This window comes from Gymnodraco acuticeps, unplaced genomic scaffold (genome assembly GCF_902827175.1).
Source record: "Gymnodraco acuticeps unplaced genomic scaffold, fGymAcu1.1, whole genome shotgun sequence".
NCBI classification, from domain to species: Eukaryota; Metazoa; Chordata; class Actinopteri; order Perciformes; family Bathydraconidae; genus Gymnodraco; species Gymnodraco acuticeps.
The window spans coordinates 2,249,720-2,270,520 of NW_022992232.1; the positions used below are offsets into that span (position 1 = coordinate 2,249,720).

Below are 20,801 nucleotides of genomic sequence, written 5' to 3' on the forward strand. Positions count from 1 at the left end.
AAGATTACATATATTACATTCTACCAAATTGAAGAGCTATTAAAGACATTACTTTGACAAAGATCAACTACTATGACTAATACTTCTTCAAAATACAAAATATGCTTCAACAAATTAAAAAATTAAAAAACACAAACAAAATTTCAGAGAGATATCACAACTTGTTATCATTGGATCATCCCTGTTCCTGCTGCTGAACTCTTGGAGTTATTCTATTTCCGACAGGGCGTACTGGGATTCCACGGAGCTCAGGTGATCCTCGGCAGCCGCTTCAGCCGTCCTGTTCAGACTAAACACAACACAGTCATTAGTGATACAAACACACTTCAGAGTTCATGTTCAGTGTTGCTCCTTGTACAGTATTTATTCACGTATTTATTTATTTATTGAAGGGCTGACCTTGTTTGAACATTCAATCTGAAATATCCAGAGCAGAGATCAAGGGCCAGCTGCTCAGTGTTTCATGTTGTCCTTTTTTTAATAGATACTTGCATTTTATACCTTAATTTTTTCAAAGCTCTGGTTTTTTCTCTTATCTTTTTGTAGTTTTATTTATTTATTTTTTCAACCTTTTAATTGTATTATTCTTGTGAGATTCTGTTATTTTATTTTCACACCTATTTCTGTATATTATGTGGGAATAAGCACATTTAAGTCAAAATGTTGTTTATTATTTTGATTGTATCTTTTACAGTACTTAGTACAGCTTTACGTAAAAAGAGTAGTGTTGGGAAAGCTCGATCATGTAAAAACAAAATTCTTTTTTTTTTAAATACTCTAATAAAAAACACATTTGTGACAAAAAAGGGAATGGCAAAAACACAGCATGTAAAATGATCACCTCTCCTCATGCGCGCGGTCCATAACTGCCAGTTCCTTTTCAGACAGGTGGTGAATCATCGCCAAGCCAACGCAGTCTCCCAAAACATTGACGACGGTGTTGAGGCGGTCTCTGAAAGACATGAATCACAGTAAACTATGAAAGCAGAACCATACTATAATACTGTTTGATGTATTACCTCGTACTTATACAATTGACTATTAGAAGCAGAAAAACACAGCTGCAGTAATCCATGTCTGACTTTAATTAGAGATGGGGGAAGGACTCAGAGTTAATGTTACTCCAGGTGTAACTAAAGTGTTGAATATAATTCAAATCTTGAATCAAAATGTGCAAAGTAACTAAAGGTAAAAAAAGACATGCTGTGGAGTAAAAGCACACAATTTACCTCTGAATTATATTGGGATAGAAGTGCAAAATAGCAAAAAATGTAAATACTCCAAATACACTATTGTGGGTGGGATGATGTGTAGTGCAGCTCGTTGGAGAATAAAGTATGACTCATGATAAACTTACAGCAGCCATTCCACCACCATCAGCATGGAGGCTTCCCTCACCGGCAGGCCCACGGCGGACAGCACGAAGAGGGTGGTCACCGCTCCTTCGGCGGGGATCCCTGCCGCTCCGAGGCTGGACACGGCCGACATCACTCTGCAGGGCAAACACACACACAGAGATTTAAAGGGTTTATGACATGCTGTTGGGAAAATACTGAATGTACTCTTTCAATATCAGAGTAGCACATGATAACAAAGGCCCTACGTAGCTGTGTACATGACAGGATGTGAAGAGCATCAGGACTGTTTTAGGCATAATAGCTATGTGATTAACATGATGATTCAGCCTCTATGGAGATAGACATATGACAAGCATGATCATTTCTGACGTGGGTATTAGCTAATCTAATACTAAACATTGTATACTGCTTTGAACCGGTATTCCTCCATCTTGTGACTGATACACCCTCTCAAGCATGTGAAGGGCACTGTTCTGGGAACTATTTCTACCAAATGCTCTTAATGTGATGACTACTTCCATTCTTACAAGGATAATAAATACATGTATCCTGATATTGAAGCTCAAGCCGGTGACATGTGATATTTTTCTAACACATTCGCACACAGATTAGTAGGGTTTTTGATGATAAAAAAATGAAAACAGGAATCTTATCCCTTTCTCTGTTACCAACTTCCTGGTTTGTTTAAGGAGGCAGACCGTTTCCAAAATTGTAAGAGTGTGTTGAAGACTTGAGGGACTGTCATGGTTGACAGGTCTCATCAACGTTGCGTGGAAGTCGGAAACAGTACCGAAGGAGTGGCAGACCGGGGTGGTGGTTCCCCTTTTTAAAAAGGGGGATCAGAGGGTGTGTGCCAATTACAGAGGCATCACACTACTCAGCCTCCCCGGGAAAGTTTACTCTAAGGTACTCGAAAGGAGGGTCAGGCCGATTGTCGAACCTCAGATTGAGGAGGAACAATGCGGATTCCGTCCTGGTCGTGGAACGACGGATGAGCTTTTTACTCTCGCAAGGATCCTGGAGGGGGCCTGGGAGTACGCTTATCCGGTCTACAAGTGTTTTGTAGACTTGGAGAAGGCGTATGACCGAGTTCCCAGGGAGTTACTGTGGGAGGTGCTGCGGGAGTATGGGGTGAGGGGGTCTCTACTCAGGGCCATCCAATCTCTGTACTCCCAAAGCGAGAGCTGTGTCCGGGTCCTCGGCAGTAAGTCGGACCCATTTCCGGTGAGGGTTGGCCTCCGCCAGGGCTGCGCTTTGTCACCAATCCTGTTTGTAATATACATGGATCGGATTTCGAGGCGTAGTCATGGGGGAGGGGGTCTGCAGTTCGGTGGACTAAGGATGGCACCACTGCTTTTTGCAGAATATGTGGTTCTAATGGCTTCATCGGTCTGCGACCTTCAGCACTCACTGGATCGGTTCGCAACCGAGTGTGAAGCGGCTGGGATGAGGATCAGCACCTCCAAATCTGAGGCCATGGTTCTCAGCAGGAAACCGATGGACTGTCCACTTCAAGTAGGGAATGAGTCCTTACCCCAAGTGAAGGAGTTCAAGTATCTCGGGATCTTGTTCTCGAGTGAGGGAACAATGGAGCGTGAGATGGGCCGGAGAATCGGAGCAGCGGGAGCGGTACTGCAGTCGCTTTACCGCACCGTTGTGACGAAAAGGGAGCTGAGCCAGAAGGCAAAGCTCTCTGTCTTCCGGGCCATTTTCGTTCCTACCCTCACCTATGGTCATGAAGGATGGGTCATGACCGAAAGAACGAGATCGCGGATACAAGCGGCCGAGATGGGTTTTCTCCGCAGGGTGGCTGGTGTCTCCCTTAGGGATAAGGTGAGAAGTTCGGTCATCAGGGAGGGACTCGGAGTTGAGCCGCTCCTCCTTCGCGTCGAAAGGAGCCAGTTGAGATGGTTCGGGCACCTAGTTAGAATGCCACCTGGGCGCCTCCCTAGGGAGGTGTTCCAGGCACGTCCAGCTGGGAAGAGACCAAGGGGTAGACCTAGGACCAGGTGGAGGGATTATATCTCTTCGCTGGCCTCGGAGCGCCTTGGGATCCCCCAGTCAGAGCTGGTTGATGTCGCCAGGGAAAATAAAGTTTGGGGCTCTCTGCTGGAACTGCTGGAACTGCTACCCCCGCGACCCGACCACGGATAAGCGGGAGAAGATGGATGTTGAAGACTTTCCTTTTTCAATAAAGCCTATAGTTAGAGCTGGTTCGAGATACCCTTTGTTTGTCCTACTACATTTTATGGTATTTTATTTTATTATCTTTATTGTATTTGTACTGCCTTTTGATGTATTTTATGTCGTTTTATTTGAATTTATTTTATTTGTGTTTCACGTTCTATCATGTATTTCATAATTTTCTTGTAATTTTAATAATATTTTACACCGTCATCTATGTTTGTTAATCTGTAAAGCACACTGAGACAAACGTGTTTTGTGATATTGGGCTAAATAAATAAACTTTGATTTGAAACTTTATGTCCCAGGCTCCTGCAACAATTCAACACACATAAGCTTAAGACATAAAAGGAAATAAAGAAATAAAATGTAATAATCGCATTCTACATGAGGACGAAAAATTAAAGAAAAGAAAACTAAGTTTAATATTTCAAAATGAGTGACCCATTTGAACGTAGACTGGGCATCCCATATAACCTGGCTGAGCCAATATAAAATAATCAGCCAAATAACTTTTCAATACATTATTGATTACTATTTTTGAGGTACTTTTACTGTAGGTTGGCAGTAAACATAAGTCAGAGGTAAATGGTGTACTTTTACTCCACTACATGTATTTAATACCTTTAGTTACTTTACAGATGTGGATGAATGATGTGAAATATAGTCAAGTGTTGAATCAGACTTTAGTTCCACCTGGAGTAAATCCACAAGCTACCCTGCAGTATACAAAGTCATTCAAACTAGCTGCACCTTTACCAGCTTTGAGAACACTTTAATGATCAATCATTATAAAACATATCATATATATTATTCTGAAATGGACCAATCTGCACAATGACTACTTTTACTGTCGCGACTTCAACTATATTTTGATGATAACACTTTTCTACTTTTACTTGAGGAACATTTTGAATTCAGGACTTTTACTGTAACAGAGTATTCCTACACTCTGGTACTTCTACTTTTACTCAAGTACAAGATCTGAGTACTTCTACTTTTACTCAAGTACAACATCTGAGTACTTCTACTTTCACTACATTACATTACATGTTACTTGTTAGATGCTTTTATCCAAAGTGAAGTACATACTCAATACTGTGGGCAATTCCCACAGTATTTCTACTTTTACTCAAGTACAATATCTGAGTACTTATTCCACCTCTGGTAGCGTATTAGCCTGAATTGTAGCCACAAAATCACGCAGAGCTGTATAAAAATAGACTCACAAAGGTAACTAATATTTACAAATGTGTACAATGATTTGTAGGTAATGTTGACTACTCAAGACATCTGATTTATACATCTTCAAAGGAAGACTGTGTTCATTCTACAATTACATGGAATTAAAGCAAAATGTAGTTTTACTTGTATAATACTTCAAGATTTTATATAAAATCCTGTTTCAAAAAGTATCAACCATTGCGACGCGGTCAAATCCTCAGTTTATAATTTATAACAACATACTAACAAGCTAAGGTCTAATTACGCAACCAAGTCTCACCGCATTTTGTGTTATTGTCACGAAATAAATGTAATCTATTGATTAGTGTTCACCAACACGATTTTCCCCTTTTTTTTTCGTGTCACACAGAACGATTTTAAAAGCAATGTATTTATATTGGTAGTATGTTTCGTGCCTGCGTCTTTTTATCAGGTTGGGTCTTGGAAGACCGGAAGCTGTGGGGTTCATAAAAACATTTTCTTACTCAATATCAAGCCACGATTATTGTTTTTATTTTAAATCGTATAATGTCTGGCTTTTTTTGCCGTCTGTGAGGAAAATAAATGGGGCTCAGAATACTGAAATCTGTATATATTTGTTTCCTTCTAATTTGTTATTATTTGTGACCCGCTCTATCGAAATCAGTCAAAAGTCGCAATGGCTCAAAAATAAACGTGTACAGTATTTGTGTAAAATAACTAGTTTTTCAGGATTCGGGTGTTTTTATATAAACAAAGTCTTGGCTTTCAGAATATGAAACTGTTTTTGCCAAATCTCATGATAAATACATTTTTGAAGCTTGTAAAGGGAAAAAGAGGCACCTCTCAATTCGTACCCTGCTCTTCCGCAGCGCCGCTTCCCCTCCCTCCGCTGAAATTATTTATTAAGTAAAGGCGTATAGTAATCATAGATAACACGACAGGGTCCGGGACAGTTTGTTTTCATCTGTTTTCAAATAAACAAAGTATTGGCTTTCAGAATATTAAACTTGTTTCGGCAAATTCAGATGATAAATACAACTTTGAAGCTTGTAACTGTGACAGTTTACTTATTTAGGTTATTTGGGGTGCCAGTCAGGTCTCTCTCCTGACGTTTCAGATTTGGCTAGTCAGTCAGTTTTAGTAAGTCTGCACAAAGGTGTATACATTGAAGATTATTATCATCTGATATTTAAGAAGTGTGTTACATTTGAAATGGCAGAAAGTCTTGTTACAATTTCCAGATATTAAAAGAGGTCCCTTGAGTTTCTCTGGTAATTATCAATAGTAGCAGTTAAGTGAATACTGTTCAAACAATACTTGTGTTTGTGTTTTATATTGATTTCTCTGTTTTATCCTTTCATAAATGTAAGGACTAAAAATGGCTATAAACATTTTTGGGCAGGACAGGAGACTATGGGGGAGGGGAGCCAAGAGGGAAGTCTGAAGAATGTGTGTGTGTGTGGGGGCTGGTTTGCGGGTTCTCTGCTGGCACGCGCTGATTCGCTGCGACACAGCATCTTTTGCATCTCCCAATGAGATGACCTGAAAAGATGACCAGCTGACCCAACCCCTCCTGTTTTATTCTTGTATGAAAGCCTGTTCGGCCTTGTGTCCGGTCTCTTTCCTGCTGCCGTCAAGATGATAAGTTCTCCCGGGATTAGGACAAGAGCAGGGGGAGGGCTGACCCCTTTGAGAAGTGTATTGTATTATTACCGTTTATTATTAAAACAGATTATTGTTTAACCCTCGTCCTGGTTGTTTTGAGTTTTCCTTCTTTTAAAGCAAACTCATATAGGATCGGCGCGGAGAAGAGATAACTACTCCAACCACATCTCACTGTAAACACCCAACATTGAATGACATTATAAAATATAAGAAAGGACACAACTCAAAATCATAATCACAAATAGCAAGTGTATTTTTGAATACCCCCCCCAAACAATTTGTCTTCCCACAGTTCAATGTTAAATCCAAAATGTTCCACTTCGGGTTTTCTTCAAAATAAATAAAACAGTCAATTACCACGGGAGAATGTCACGGCCCGTCTACACTACAGGCATACAAAAATCTTGAAGCTGGGCGTGTCTGAAGCTTGGTGATTTTTTGCGAGCAACGCGACCAACAACCAATCACATGAATCTCCCGCCCCCGACATACAAAGCAATAGCAATGTTAAAACAAACTAAACTGGATATAAACTCCCCAAACAGGCGAAAACCTACCAGTTTCACCCACTGTCTCTCCCACCTCCCTCCATGCCTGGTTCCTCCGGTTTGTATCCCGGTAAATAGTTCTGGTCGGAAAGAACCGGGTGATTTGCTACCGTAATTTCTCGTTTGGAATATGAGGAAATGAACTGCGGGATTTGCATAAACGGGATTTGATTGGCTGATGTCAGCTTCGAAAGCATCGGGAGCATCAAAAGTTGAACATTGCTCAACTTTTGATGCTCACGATGCTTGCAAAGCCATGCTCCGCTCCCCACAATGCAGTTCGGCGAAGATTCAAAATCTTCTACGTCACCCCATTCAAGTGAATGGGCGAAGCGTTGAAAGCATTTTTCGATGCCTGTAGTGTAGACGGGCCGTCAGTCAGTTTTAGCAATCCAGTCAGTTTTGAAAATCCAGTCCTGGTTTTTAAGGTGGTTGGGAGATGAGCGGCTCCTTTCAGTTTTGTACACAATAATCCAGGAACGTGAAGCGACAGAAGGGTATGATGTAGGGATGCACGATATTGTTTTTTTTTAAACCGATACCGATAACTTCCTGCTTCTCAAGACCGATACCGATAACCGATAATAATAATATAATATATATATATATTAAATGTACCTGTAGTTTTTGCACACCTGGTGGTAAAAAAAAGACTAGTAGTGAGAAAATGACATGAGCATTACTACTATGAACAAAACTAACCCTGGGGTCGTCTCTGGCAAACTTCTTGCCTTTTTCAAAAGCCTCGTCGATAGGTAAAAGCCCCGGTGCCTTTGCAGCTGGCTTTGGATTCGCCGCTAGTTTAGCAGCGCAGGCGTCTTCGTACACTTTTAACACACCATCGTAGCGATGGCGATGTTTCAGGTGACTAATCAGGTTGGAAGTATTATAGCTCGTTGCCTTTTTCCCTCCTCGTGGAACTTCTGCATTGCATTTGTTAATACAAATAGCAAGCGAACTATCTAACTCTGAAACTTTGAAATAGTCCCATACTACCGACGACATGTTTGTTTACTGTCCTGGCTTCACGGCCGCACACCATTTAAGTCACAGCCAGGCATGAGTTAGGGAGCGCTGGATTTGTGAAAAACTCCCCTCTTCCTAAACCACTAATACCACAGTACTGGCAAAACGGGAGGAGCCGAGTAAAAAACAAGCGCCCCTCATCCCAATCCACCCACACCGCAGTATTTTTTTCTTTTTTTTACCCAAAAAATATATTGTATATTATCGGGGCTATTAATACTTTTATCGGGTTTATCGGGATGACGTCATAATTCCTAATATCGGACCAATAATTATCGGGCCGATAATTATCGTGCATGATGACGGATGACGGTGGACGGTGGACGGTGGATCAGACAAACGGTACGGACTTTAAACGACCTAACTGCTGGTTGCTAAACAGATGAGCGTGTTGCTCCGCCGATCCCTCTTGTTGCACACACCTTTTTCCTTCCGGCTCCGTCTAACTAAATAGGGGGAAAAGGAAATGGAGGCGCCAACCAACAGCGAATCACTGGATGGGTGGGCGTTACCGTGAGTGACTACCGGTCACATAAACACCGGTTGTTACAAGCGGAGAATGGTGTAATTTAACGACACAGCAGGCATAACAATAGCCGGTGTTTCTTGTGAGTGTTTCCCCGATACACAAACACAATACACACAAACACTCGCGAGCTTCCCCCAGACCAGTAATACAAACAAAAATGTGTCTTCGGGTCAATGTGACTGATTTCGATAGAGCAAGTCACATTTGGTTTAGGCACGAAACATACTACCAGTAGAAACACATTGCTTTTAAAATCGCTTTGTGTCGAATCAATAGATTATATTTCGTGACTATAACACGAAATGCCGTGAGACTGGGTTGAATTACAACAGTGAGTGCTTCATCCTCTGAACACCAGAGGATGGCGACTGTAACGCACATAACATAGGTGCGCTCCTCTGAAATGATTGTCCCCTGCAATTATTATTATCCCTCATCGAGTTCGCTATTCAGCTTGCTAACGTTAGCTTAACCCTTCTCTTGCGTTTCGGGTCAAAAGTGACCGAATGACTTTTATTTTAATCATAAATATTGTGTTTTTCATCCAATTTCCTCAATACCATATATTATCCTCCACACTAGGCCTCTAAACATATACACTTGATGATCACCACTTGCATTGAATTTTGAGTGATTTATTCAACAGTGAAACACCCTTGACGTTTTCGGTAAGATTTGACCGCCATAGAAAATGAATGGGTATGAGTGTATTATGTTCATCCTGCAGATGGAAAACGTCTATATATACACACACACGTTACGGGAACTTCTCCCTTTCTCGCGCTGTATAATACAATCAATGTATTCTCACAGGTGCGCTCTGTGCCCCTCAAGAAACACAAACCTCTCACTTTCTTGCGCTAAATGCGCCTCCCTTACTGGCTCTCAAGCAGTTATATTTGTGCCTTTCTCACATTTGGGCTCTGGACACATTTTTGAACCAGATGAAGAGGAGATTGAACAAGATGAAGAGGAGATAGAGGAAGATGTCTCAGTCTGGATCGCTGTTGTCTTCCATTTCTATGAGCCTACAACAGACCAGGAAAAGGCACCTGAGGGAGAGGCCCTTGACTGAGGGAGAGGCCCCTGAGGGAGAGGAGCCTGAGGTGACATTCCACAATTTTGCATTGCCAACTATGTGCGTGAACACACGTGAACACACACGTTCTGTTATGGTATATTTCTCTTTCAATAAATGTTCATTGAGGAAAACAGTATCAGTGTCTTATGTTATATTCATCACGGTGAATGCTGAATTTGATGGGCCCACCGGTGGGTCCAGACCATGACATGAAACACTGGCTTGCTTGTATCAAATCAATACATCCCATACATCATTGGAACGGGAATAATCTCAGCTACAACACTAACTAAATCATTTCCATCTCCAGTAAACACAGCCGACATGGCAAGCAATTTTATAATATACAGTAATGTAAAATAAGCACTATCTTTGAACTTACTGCCAAAAATAGTATGAAATTCACCCCTGGTGTCTGTCATCCCTTGATTCTACTTGATTTGACTGTTCAAATGAGATGTCAACCATCAAAATTGGATAAGGGGTTCCAGAGATGAGATATCACTGTGCAAAACACACCGGTCAATTTTGACCGAAAATAGCATGGGGGGTATGCCCTAACGCAAGAGAAGGGACAAACGTAACATGCACCGGTCCGTTAGCCTAATCTAAAATGCTCTACGGCGTACCTTTCATGTGGCTTGTCAGCGCAGACTCTCCCATCGTTATTTTTTGCACACTTTGCAGGAGGCTACTCGTGGGCTTGATCCTCGTCTTAGCCATGGCTTGTCTTCTGCTAGCCAACGCTCGTTGAAACTGCAACCTCCTGGCATACTACTGTCATCTATCACTCTCATCAGAATGCCCAGGTCACACGTAACAAAAACCCTTGCCGGTCACGCGCATGGCGCGGGAAGGCCGGAGCAGAGCTGTTTTATGTAAAAGCAAAGCAATTAAGCCTGTTCCGACTTTTTTCTTTTTCTTTTAATCTAAAACGCGAAGTAAAGCATGTACAATTTCAAGCACTTTATCCCAAATTCAAGCACCATTCCCAAAATTCTAAAACTTTTCAAACCTTCAAAACAGCTCGTACAATTTCAAGCATTTTCAAGGATTTCCAGCACCCGTACGAACGCTGTATCTGAAATAAATATGTGTACTGAAACAAATACCAATAACTCTATTGCATTGGTTTTTTATCCACAATTACTTCATACTGTCTTTGCCTTTTTCGTCCTGCATTTATTGTGCCCCCCTCAGAAAATAACTGGCCCCAGCCTGGCCCCCCGAGTCAAATTGGTCTAGAACCGCCACTGCCTTTTTATATCCTGCTTTTTTACACATACTCTCTCCAGTACAGGTTAGCTCTGAGTGTTAGCGATGCTTGCTAATGTAAACAAAGACCATATTATGTCCAAAACACGTCGGGCATTGTTTCTGATAGCAACGTTTCTGATAGGGCCGTGGCCGTAAAGCCAGCCCACATTTCCGATATGTAGATGAAGATAAACCTTTATTAAGATATTACGTCATATCGGCAGCAAATCTGTACCCTCATTTTTAGAGATTTGGGTATGGAGGAAAAGAGAGAAGGTTTTGTTTTCTGACACTTTGTGAGTTCCCTGACACACAGGGGACACATATGGTATGTATAAAAGACATCAACAAGTGCATTTTGCATGATAGGAGACCTTTAAACTACCTTGATAGTTTTGTGATTTTATAGTATACTTACATTTCGATTTTTGGACTATTTATTGTAATAGGGTATTTTTTTATTGTAATGAGTACTTATTCCAACACAGCATGGAATTACAATCCTCTTTTGCAGCTTTGAAAATAAATGCTAAAATAATGACTGGTGAGGATCACAGAGGTATGAATGTCCTGTTACCTGGAGGAGATGAGCAACGCGGTCAGTAAGGATGTTGAAACCCCGCGGTAGACCTGAAAGGGGTTCCGCCTCACAGCCAGGAAATAAATCGTCGGCAGGACAATGAAGGCCTGGAGGACGAGGCTGAAACACACAAGTGCACAATGTGCACATTGAACACAAACACCATGTCACCATGTACGGGGATCGACGATAACCCTGACATTTCAAAAAGGAAAGATTGATATCATGTTAAGAAAGCACACGTGATAATAACATTGATATCATGCTAATACAAACATATCATCCAATAAAAATCCAATATTGATATAATGTTGATAAAAGACACATGACGATAACATATAAAAAAATACAATATTATTATCATGTTTATAATAGTCACATGATAACAACAGGTTAATAAATTACAATATTGTTAAAATGGTAATGAAACACTAATACAATTGATAACATTGTAGTAAAACACACTTGATAATAACATGTAAAACGATACAGTGCCTCTTAAATCCTTGGCCACACGAAATCATGGTTAAAGATGCTCTAGTTTATTAGTAATTGTTTGCCAAAAAAGAGACAAAAAGCACACTAAACTGTTTTTTTAATATAGACTGACTATGTTGTCATTTATTGTCTTACATTATTTTGCACATTGCTTATTTTGTGAGTAACACTTGTTTTTTATTTAGTTTTCTAATGTTTATTTAGTGGGGTAACTTCAATTGATGAGAATGAAGAATAGGCAAAGATAACCCATAATCCTTCTGCTTGTGCCTTTTCAGTCATTATTTACACTGGCACTGTTTATTCTGTTGCATGTGTTGACTGACTACAAAGATTATTGAAAAAATAATATATATATATACCCAATAAGAACTATAGCCATGAACATTCCCAGTTTGCGGGTGGTTTCCCAGTCACGAGCCTCGACAACATTGCTCGCAATCATAAAGAGCACTCCAAATGGCAGGTACCTGGAGGAAATACAAGAAATACAATTAAAGGAGCGGAATACTTCAATACATTGTGTCTTGTGTATTTTATTCGGGTAGAGGGAAGAACAACTTTGAGATTTTGGGCTATTTTGTTTCAATACCAAATCTTCTTTTAGATGACATGAAAGAAAAACACACAGAATACACATTTAGGTGTTTATTTGACTAACTTTGTCTATTTGCATCTGTAAAAATCATAGTGTCTTGAAAAATGTAGGAATTCTATAATACATATCTTTAAATGCCACTTTCTCAAAATGATTTGTTTTTCTCATTCTCCAAGCCAAAAATCTCTACATCAGACGCAAACACCAACCTTTCCAGTTTCATTCATATCTTAATTTGTATATTTATTTCACAGCTGTATTCTCTGATTTAATGTGTAATAATGTGTATTGCCCTTAAATGAAATATTTTACTGAACCTGGCTTTATCCAAAATTCTTATTTCTGTTCTGGAAATCTATGCAAACGCATATTTAAGATAATGCCTGATTTTCAAAACATTTCTAAAAGGGTGGTATACAAAAAAATATTAATCTGTAGGGTTTAGGGCTAGGTGCATTCACAAATATGCAGATAGACGGGAAATCGGCCCAGGAATTGAATCAGGGAACCAAAACAAAACTGGGACAAAAATCTGTGTTTATAAATCTACAAACTACAGACGGTCTATGGCACGGCGAATTAATTTGCTGCTATATTTTTGTCTGTATGATGTTATTGTGAGTGTGGACTGAGCAGCTACGATGGTAGCTTAGCCAGAAAATGATGCCGCGGTCAAACATGCGCGGGTAAAGTGATGTGAATCTTAGCTTTTAGGGTTAGGATTAGTTAGGGAGTGTGCTGCTTCACTTTACCACAAGACCATGTTGACAATGTATTTGGTGGTTGCTTGGAGAATGGTGAAGAACTCCACTAAGATCTTTCCTTTCTCCCCCATCTTGTTCAGGGTCACTCCGAGGAAGAAGGAGCATGTGATCAGGCCCAGCGTGTTCACTCCTTCCACATAGTGACCTTCCAGCCGAACCATTGTAGTGTTCTGAAACAAGAAGTGGTAAAACAGCAAAAGAAACTGTGTATATCATCCAAAATAATCTTTACAGTGTTGAGGGAAAACAATATACCGTTTGCACGCTAGAGTTCGGCTCCATTGTGTGAACTACAAACTGCAGCTTCTTGGTCTTGTACTGAGAAAAGAAAAGAAAATGTTACACTTTACAGGAAAGCCAAGAAATGGATGGCGTATTATATCTGAAAGAAAAAAGAAACACACCTGCTCGTAGCAAGCCTGGATGATACTCTTTGGCAACAGGTTTCTAGAAATAAAAAAGGAATAATCAATGTTTTGTGCATATTCCTGCTTGTACCACTTAATTAACCAGCTGATAAATTAATGATTTGGGACTCCCTATGGTGTCAATAATGATAGTACTTTTTATGTACTTACATTTCTCCTTTTTTTTCACAATCTCTTACCTATGCTCACAGCAATGATTGTCGTCCCGACAAAGTACACGGCCGCATGCAGAGCGATCTGACCGGAGACGTGAACACTCAGGCCAGACACTCCTGGGGAAAAATAATTCATTTAAAACATTATAGAATGCAAATTGGGTTTATTGCAAAGTCGTTACAAGGAATTTACTTTGGTGTATAAAGGTACAGTAATTAGTATTTCTTTTTAAAAAACTAAAAAAGATAAAAAAATTCTAAAAACTATATTTTATATATATTAATTGTACATTCTGTTCTTGTATATATCATATTCTATTTACTAGTATATAGACTTATTGCACTATTTTTTATTTGTATTTTATTTAATGCTGTCAAAATTATCGCGTTAACGGCGGTAATTAATTTTTTGAATTAATTGCGTTAAAATATTTAACGCATTTAACGCATGTGCAGCATGGCCCGTCCCATACATCCCACCAGTGGCAGCGCCAGGGTATGGCTGGGGTAGGCTACACCCATACCAAGAAATGGCTTAGCCCCACCATGAAAAATGATGTTAAAGTAAGCAAAATAAAGTCTGCCAACTCGCGCGGAGTAAATTGCACAGACAGCAGTTAGTAAGATTGATTTCAGTAGCCACTTGTCTGGAAATACCGAAGACCAGAAACGGTTTTGAAAACTTTTGTCACGTAGTGATCGTCTTCTCAATAGAACATCTTTGATAATGTCTTCTGGCCAATCAGAATCAAGATAACGGCTTGCTGTTGTTGCAGGAAGTCCCGACGGAGAATACTTTTGCTGTAGTAGGGGTGCACACAGGGCCGCCCCTCCTACAGGCCAATCACGCAGGCTGCATGGGGCCCCGCCTTGCGCAGGGGGCCCCGCCCAGAGGGCCTCAGCTGCTGTGCGCAGTTCTCCGCGCACCCCCTGCTGACACGCGAGAGTGAGAGGTGACAAACGGAGCACGTCTGTAACCCGACACCGTTGCAATGAATCGACATCTGACCAATCACGGCTTTGATACGGCCACTAGTGCAGGTGAAGAGATGTCGGTGAAAAGACAGTTTCAGTCCGGCACAAAAAACAAAACATGAAGAAACTAGAGCATCACTCTCTCGAAGGTGGGTTATTGTATGAGTCAAATGTACAACTTGCGAATGTTGTATAAGTCAAATTGCCAATTGCCATGAAACATCAGCTGCAATTCACGACATGAAGAAGGCAGTCTCTGCATAGCATATAGGCTAATGGAGATGCAGTTATTTCCAGCATTCTTTATTTACCATTCATTCAAGTATGTGATGCCTTTTATCTGCTAATGTACAGGAGGAAGAGTGATACACTGTCTGCAGTGGCGGCTGGTGGAACATATTTTTGGTGGGGCTGTTGATATAGTGAGTAAAAAAAATTGTTTTGGGAGAAATGACCCCTTAAATTAGGACTTCTGGTGATGTAATGGCACGTTTCCAGTGCAGCGCGGAGCTCGCTTTAAGTGTGCCGAGCCGTGCGGGGCCCGTTTTTGGTTGCATTTCCACTTGGCCTAGTACTGGCTAGCGGGTCCTAATTCACAGTTTTTCTGGCCCCATAAAATCGTGGTTCTAGGGCTAGGAACAACCAGGCTGAGTCGGGCTGAGTATGCTAAACTAGAGAGATAATCGCTGGCAAGGGGGCTACAACTACAACCAGATGAACATATTTTACCGTGATTTAATTGTAATACACGTTTCAAAATGATGCCGAATTAACAACATACTGATACCGGTTAGTAAAAACCATGAATTAACGCTTTGACAAGTCTGCAGACAGACGGCAGGCGAAAAACCCTTTTAAAATGCGTGTTTTCTAAATGGAGCTTGGCTAAGCTAACGCAGTATATGCTCCGAATGTCCACACTCACAACAACGGCCTATCCAGACATAAATAAACCAGCGACTGTATTCTCCATGACACAGACAGTCTGTGGTTTGTACTTGTTTAACTTTTGTCTAGTTTCTGAACAGATCGTATCTGTCCCCGGCTGTTTGAAGAGCAAGCATGGGAAACAAAAGACAGCATTTACCTGTTTGCATCCAGCTAACCATGCCTTTCTGGTGTACCAGCTACGTGAGAAGCCTCGTTGATACGTTTTGTCTTTTTCACGAGCTTGCTGCGATATATACAAATCGGGTTGGTCCGGTCCAAGGTCTTTAAGCAACAGTTTATCTCCCAAACTTCTCCTTTCGAAAGGATTGGAGATTAGCTCTTGAACGGAATTGGGCGGGGACTCCACCTGCACATGAAGCCATCCTCATCAACTACTGCCGTACTGCGTCACCCCACCGGATAAGAGTCACTAGTGTCCAAACTACTCACAGACTGGACCGGGCGCTGACATTGGCGCCCGGTGATCATCAGATTTGACGACGCTGATTGGCTGAAATTATATTTCAGCATCATAGTTTACAGATAGCAACAGTCAGCTGCTAGTGGCTGCTGCTGCACTGGTTGAGGGCTCCTTTCTTACCGCCCAGACGAGAGAGGGTAATGACCATAGAGACTGTATATATAAAGTAGGGCCGGGACTCGATTAAAAAAATTAATCTAATTAATTAGAGGCTTTGTAATTAATTAATCGAAATTAATCGCATTTTTAAATCACATATAAATATTTGACCTGAGAACAGTGAGAAGCAATTTTTTTCACATGGATTTTAGTATACCATTAGGCGCATTCACAACGCAGTACTTTTCCCACAAAGGTTCATGAGAACTCTTTGAACCTGGGGGAGGATTAGGCAAATGAAGCCGCTGACGTCACTTCTTCTTCTTCTGCTTTGGGTTTACTGGCAGGCCGCAAACCACTTCACGGCGTATACTGCCGCCCAAAGTCCCCGGCCGGAAGTCCCCGGAGTTGGGGACTGGCTTCAGTAGAAGCTGCTGGGACTCCCAGCAGCCTTCCGAGTAAATCGCCAGAACGCCGACACCTCCTCATCTCCACCGCTCCCATGTTTTATTTTGTGTTGCCATAAGTTAGTCTCTCTGCATTTCTGCGCTGGGCTAATGCTAATAATGCTAATGCGAGGATAATAAAATGGAGGCTTCACAAAACTTTTTGGGAGTTTTACGGGGCGTGGTTTGCAATCCGCCCAGCCAATCAGAAATATAGCTCTTTTCTCACAAGAGAGCCGTACGAAAGTCCCTGCTCTCTAGCAGGGACTTTCGTGAGGGTAAAAAGGTTCTCATGAACTAATTTTAGTACCGGCTCTTTTTGGTGTGAACGCGATAAAAGAGGCTAACGTCCACGCTAGCTTCCACGCTAGCTGCTATATGTTTAGCATTGAGGTGATACTTGAGGCTTGATGTGCTGCGGTGATATGCGAATTCCTTTTTGCATAATTTGCACACAACCGTGCTCTTATCGACGCTTCCATCCGTCCGTTTTTTTTAAAACAACATTTCCCACTGTTGTTCACTGTGGTTTGTTGTTGTCTGAAGTCATGAACGTTAGTTGGTGCTCCAGTATAATCGGTACGCCTGAAACTCATCCAGTGAGAAACGTTCCGCGGTGCAAAAATAAGTGCGATTAAAATGCGTTAATTTTTTTAACGCGTTAATTTTTGTGTGATTAATTAATCTTAATTAACGCATTAAAGTCCCGGCCCTAATATAAAGGTAATGACACATGGGCAAGGCCAGGCAGGAAACATGTGACTTATCAGTAACTTTAGACATCGTCGTAACACAATTTTAAACGAGATTTTATTGTAGATTATACATTTTACTGATACCAATTATATAATATTTACCTTGTTTATTAAAAATTTAAATAAAATTAAAAAAAAATGTTTTTAAATATATATTTTTGTATGTGGGAAGAGGTGGGGCGGCGCCCCTAGCGCCCCTATGAGCCGGCCGCCACTGACTGTCTTTCTAGTTGGCTTACATAACAGTTCAAGTTTACAGCCTAAAAAACGGAGCATTGTTTCCCCTTTTATTAATTTGTATGTCAATTTGCACATTTCATGGTGATGCTCAGCCTCTCCCCTTAACTCCTAACAGTCATCATCATGTCAACCACAACACAGAGAAATACTGATATAAATGTGTGTGTGGTTGTTGATACATTGCTGACAGAGGGAACTACCTATCATAACTATCTAACTAACTAGTTATATCATCTCACAATGTCGCTTGGGGCCCCAAGTTGGCCAGGGTGCACATAACTGGTACGCAGGTGATGTGCGTAATCTGAAATGCGTACCGTCACTTATGTCACAAAGCGCATTTGCGTACCGACGTACTTGTGAAGCTTTTCCAGAAGGCGGTTAGATCACCGGACGACAGAGTCGGTCTCCGTGTGCACAGACAGGGCTGCTGTTAACGTCGGTCTGGACAACGGAATTGTGCCAAAACTACGCCAACCGGCTGCGGAGGGAGACTCCCCCCCTTCACTGGAGAACTGCGCTAAAACAGCTGATCACAACGTTCACACTCTGTGGTCACGAAGTACTCCACTAGCCACCCCCCCCCCAGTCGACTTTCCTGAAGTACTCCCCCGTTGATAGAAATCAACACATAATGAATTAAGACCCCACAGTTTGATGATTGATAGTAGTGTGGTCTGTCTTTCATTTTGACACGCAGACAAATGTTATAATAAACATAGATACTGTATGTTAAATGGATATATCCGCCTTCTTTCATTTATCTTTCCATTCCCACAACAATATACATAAAGAAATGGCATATTTTGGACATAGTTCGAATGGTGATTAATCATGATTAATACATTTTTAAGCTGTGATTAATCTGATTAAAAAATGTAATCGTTTGACAGCCCTAATTGTATTATATACGTATGCATCGTTGGAGGAGCTCGGGTCAGAATAATTCCATTGCCATTTCTACACTGGAGCTTATGTTCATATGACATTAAAACCTTTGAATCTTTGAATCTTGAATCATCCTCACCTGAAATGACGCTGGTCACGATGAGAGGAACCGCCACCAGCTGCAGCATCCTCATGAGGACGTTTCCTGGAAAGGCGATGTACAGTTTGTCCATGTCTGTCAGTTCCACGTAGTAATCCATTATATAGCCAAATGCAATCCCTGTGGGAAAATAACACAATGACAACACACATGAAAACCAAACTTAAAAGGTTTTAAATCTTACATTAATTTCACCAAGATACAAGGGATGAAATTGTTTAATCATAACTGGGTGTTTACGGTTTTTTTATTTTTTTATTTGGTTTGTTATTTTATCTTTTCTTGATTACCATTTACCTCTTTTATGTATCTGTTTATTTATTTGTTGTTTTATGTTTTTGTTTTGAAAATCAATTTGAGGAAACGTGGAAAAAAGTAAACAATACATATTCCAGGGATGACCATCCTTTGTTTAATTGAGCTCCCGTACACCAGGAGTGGAGTGCACCAGCTGGGCGTAAAAAAGTAGGGCTTAACTCTAACGTCGGGCTTAGCTACGTCCGACGTAGTGATTCGAATTTACACTGAGTGCACCAAGCCTGACTAGTCTCGGGCGTAGCTGCGCCTGGTCTTAACCTCTTAAGCCCCACGGACCCGAGCTCGGGTCCGAAAATGCTATATATGTAGCAACAGTGCTATATCTGAAGTGTCATTCATGAAACTATTAATATTCCATACCCATCTGACCGGAGGAAACTTGGCTAACTGACGATACGAAAAAAATAAAAGATAAACATCTAAATGGGAAAGTGGTTTGAAATAATAACAGATAAGTCACATGCCAGCAATATATGTCAATGATTTAAGTTTACTTCCTGAATGAAAAGAGAACTATAATATTAGACAAATATGAAGAAGTTACACTTTAAACATCCGTGACATAAACACTTTATCCAGAATAAAAGCAACATAGTTGCACCTGCAAGGTGAATACAAAAAAGCTGGTAAAAAAAAAAGTGTTTGAATGCGTACATTAACAGGTTTATGATATCACTGCCCCGTCTAAAGGCCCGGTAACACCAAGCCGATTTCGGCCGTCGATAGATGTCTGGGAGTCGATGAGCGTCCTGTCGCCCTACTCAGATTGGTGTGTCCCGCAACGTTGTGTCTTTTCGGCCGTTCCAACACCTTCAACATGTCGAATCGGGGAGCTGTCGGCAAAATAAATCACTCTGATTGGCTGCTCAGCTGCCTGTCAGTGTTATGATGTTGTATATTCATATAATCTTGGATTAAAGCTGTCCATAACCTTGCCCCCATCTACATCTCTGACCTCCTTCAGGATTACACCCCCTCCCGCACCCTTCGTCCGTAGGACTTCTCACCGTCCCAAGCTATCGCCTCAAAACCACGGGTGCTCGAGCTTTCAGCTGCTCGGCTCCCAGACTCTGGAACACCCTGCCACTACACATCCGACAGTCTGATTCCATAACAACATTCAAAACCCAACTCAAAACCCACCTGTTCAAACAGGGTACATATTATAAAGAAAATGCCTGTGTCCTTTTGTAGTCAATTTCCTGTTGTTTGTCTTGTCTTACCCCGGCTGATACTTCACTAAATCCACTGTTTTAATGTGTAAGGTAAAATTGTAAATCTGTAACCCTGTAAGGTGTCCTTGGGTGTTATGAAAGGCGCCCCCCAAAATAAATGTATTATTATTATTATTATAATTACTGATGCATGGAATGTGGTAGCCAAAACCTTTCTTACAAAACAAAGCAAATGTTCCGGGCCAAATATTATTGCTGGCGGGCCGCCTGTTGCCGACCCATGCTGTATAGGGTGCTGTGTGGGTCACTCAAGCATCCCTTTCTCTCTGCCAATCACAGAGCTGCACAGTATTGCTGGTCGGTGTGTGGGCCTGTGGTTGGGGGAGCAGAGGGAGGAGGGCTGGAGAGTGTGTGACGTTGACCCTGCTGTGTTTTGTGTGAGTTAGGCCCAATCCCA

General features: G+C 41.2%; 1 protein-coding gene across 1 annotated transcript; it reads right to left on the minus strand.

Annotated features, from left to right (window-relative positions):
• Window positions 1–135: 135 nt before the first annotated feature.
• LOC117539874 (excitatory amino acid transporter 3-like) lies at window positions 136–18,961 on the minus strand. Its single transcript, XM_034206229.1, has 10 exons — window positions 18,831–18,961; window positions 13,892–13,994; window positions 13,699–13,741; window positions 13,550–13,612; window positions 13,283–13,464; window positions 12,295–12,402; window positions 11,432–11,554; window positions 1,358–1,492; window positions 842–952; window positions 136–289 (listed from the first exon to the last, which is right to left on the minus strand). Exons 1-10 carry the CDS (start codon window positions 18,949–18,951, stop codon window positions 208–210), a joined length of 1,071 nt encoding a protein of 356 aa, XP_034062120.1. The 5' UTR covers window positions 18,952–18,961; the 3' UTR covers window positions 136–207.
• Between the last annotated feature and the right edge of the window lie 1,840 nt (window positions 18,962–20,801).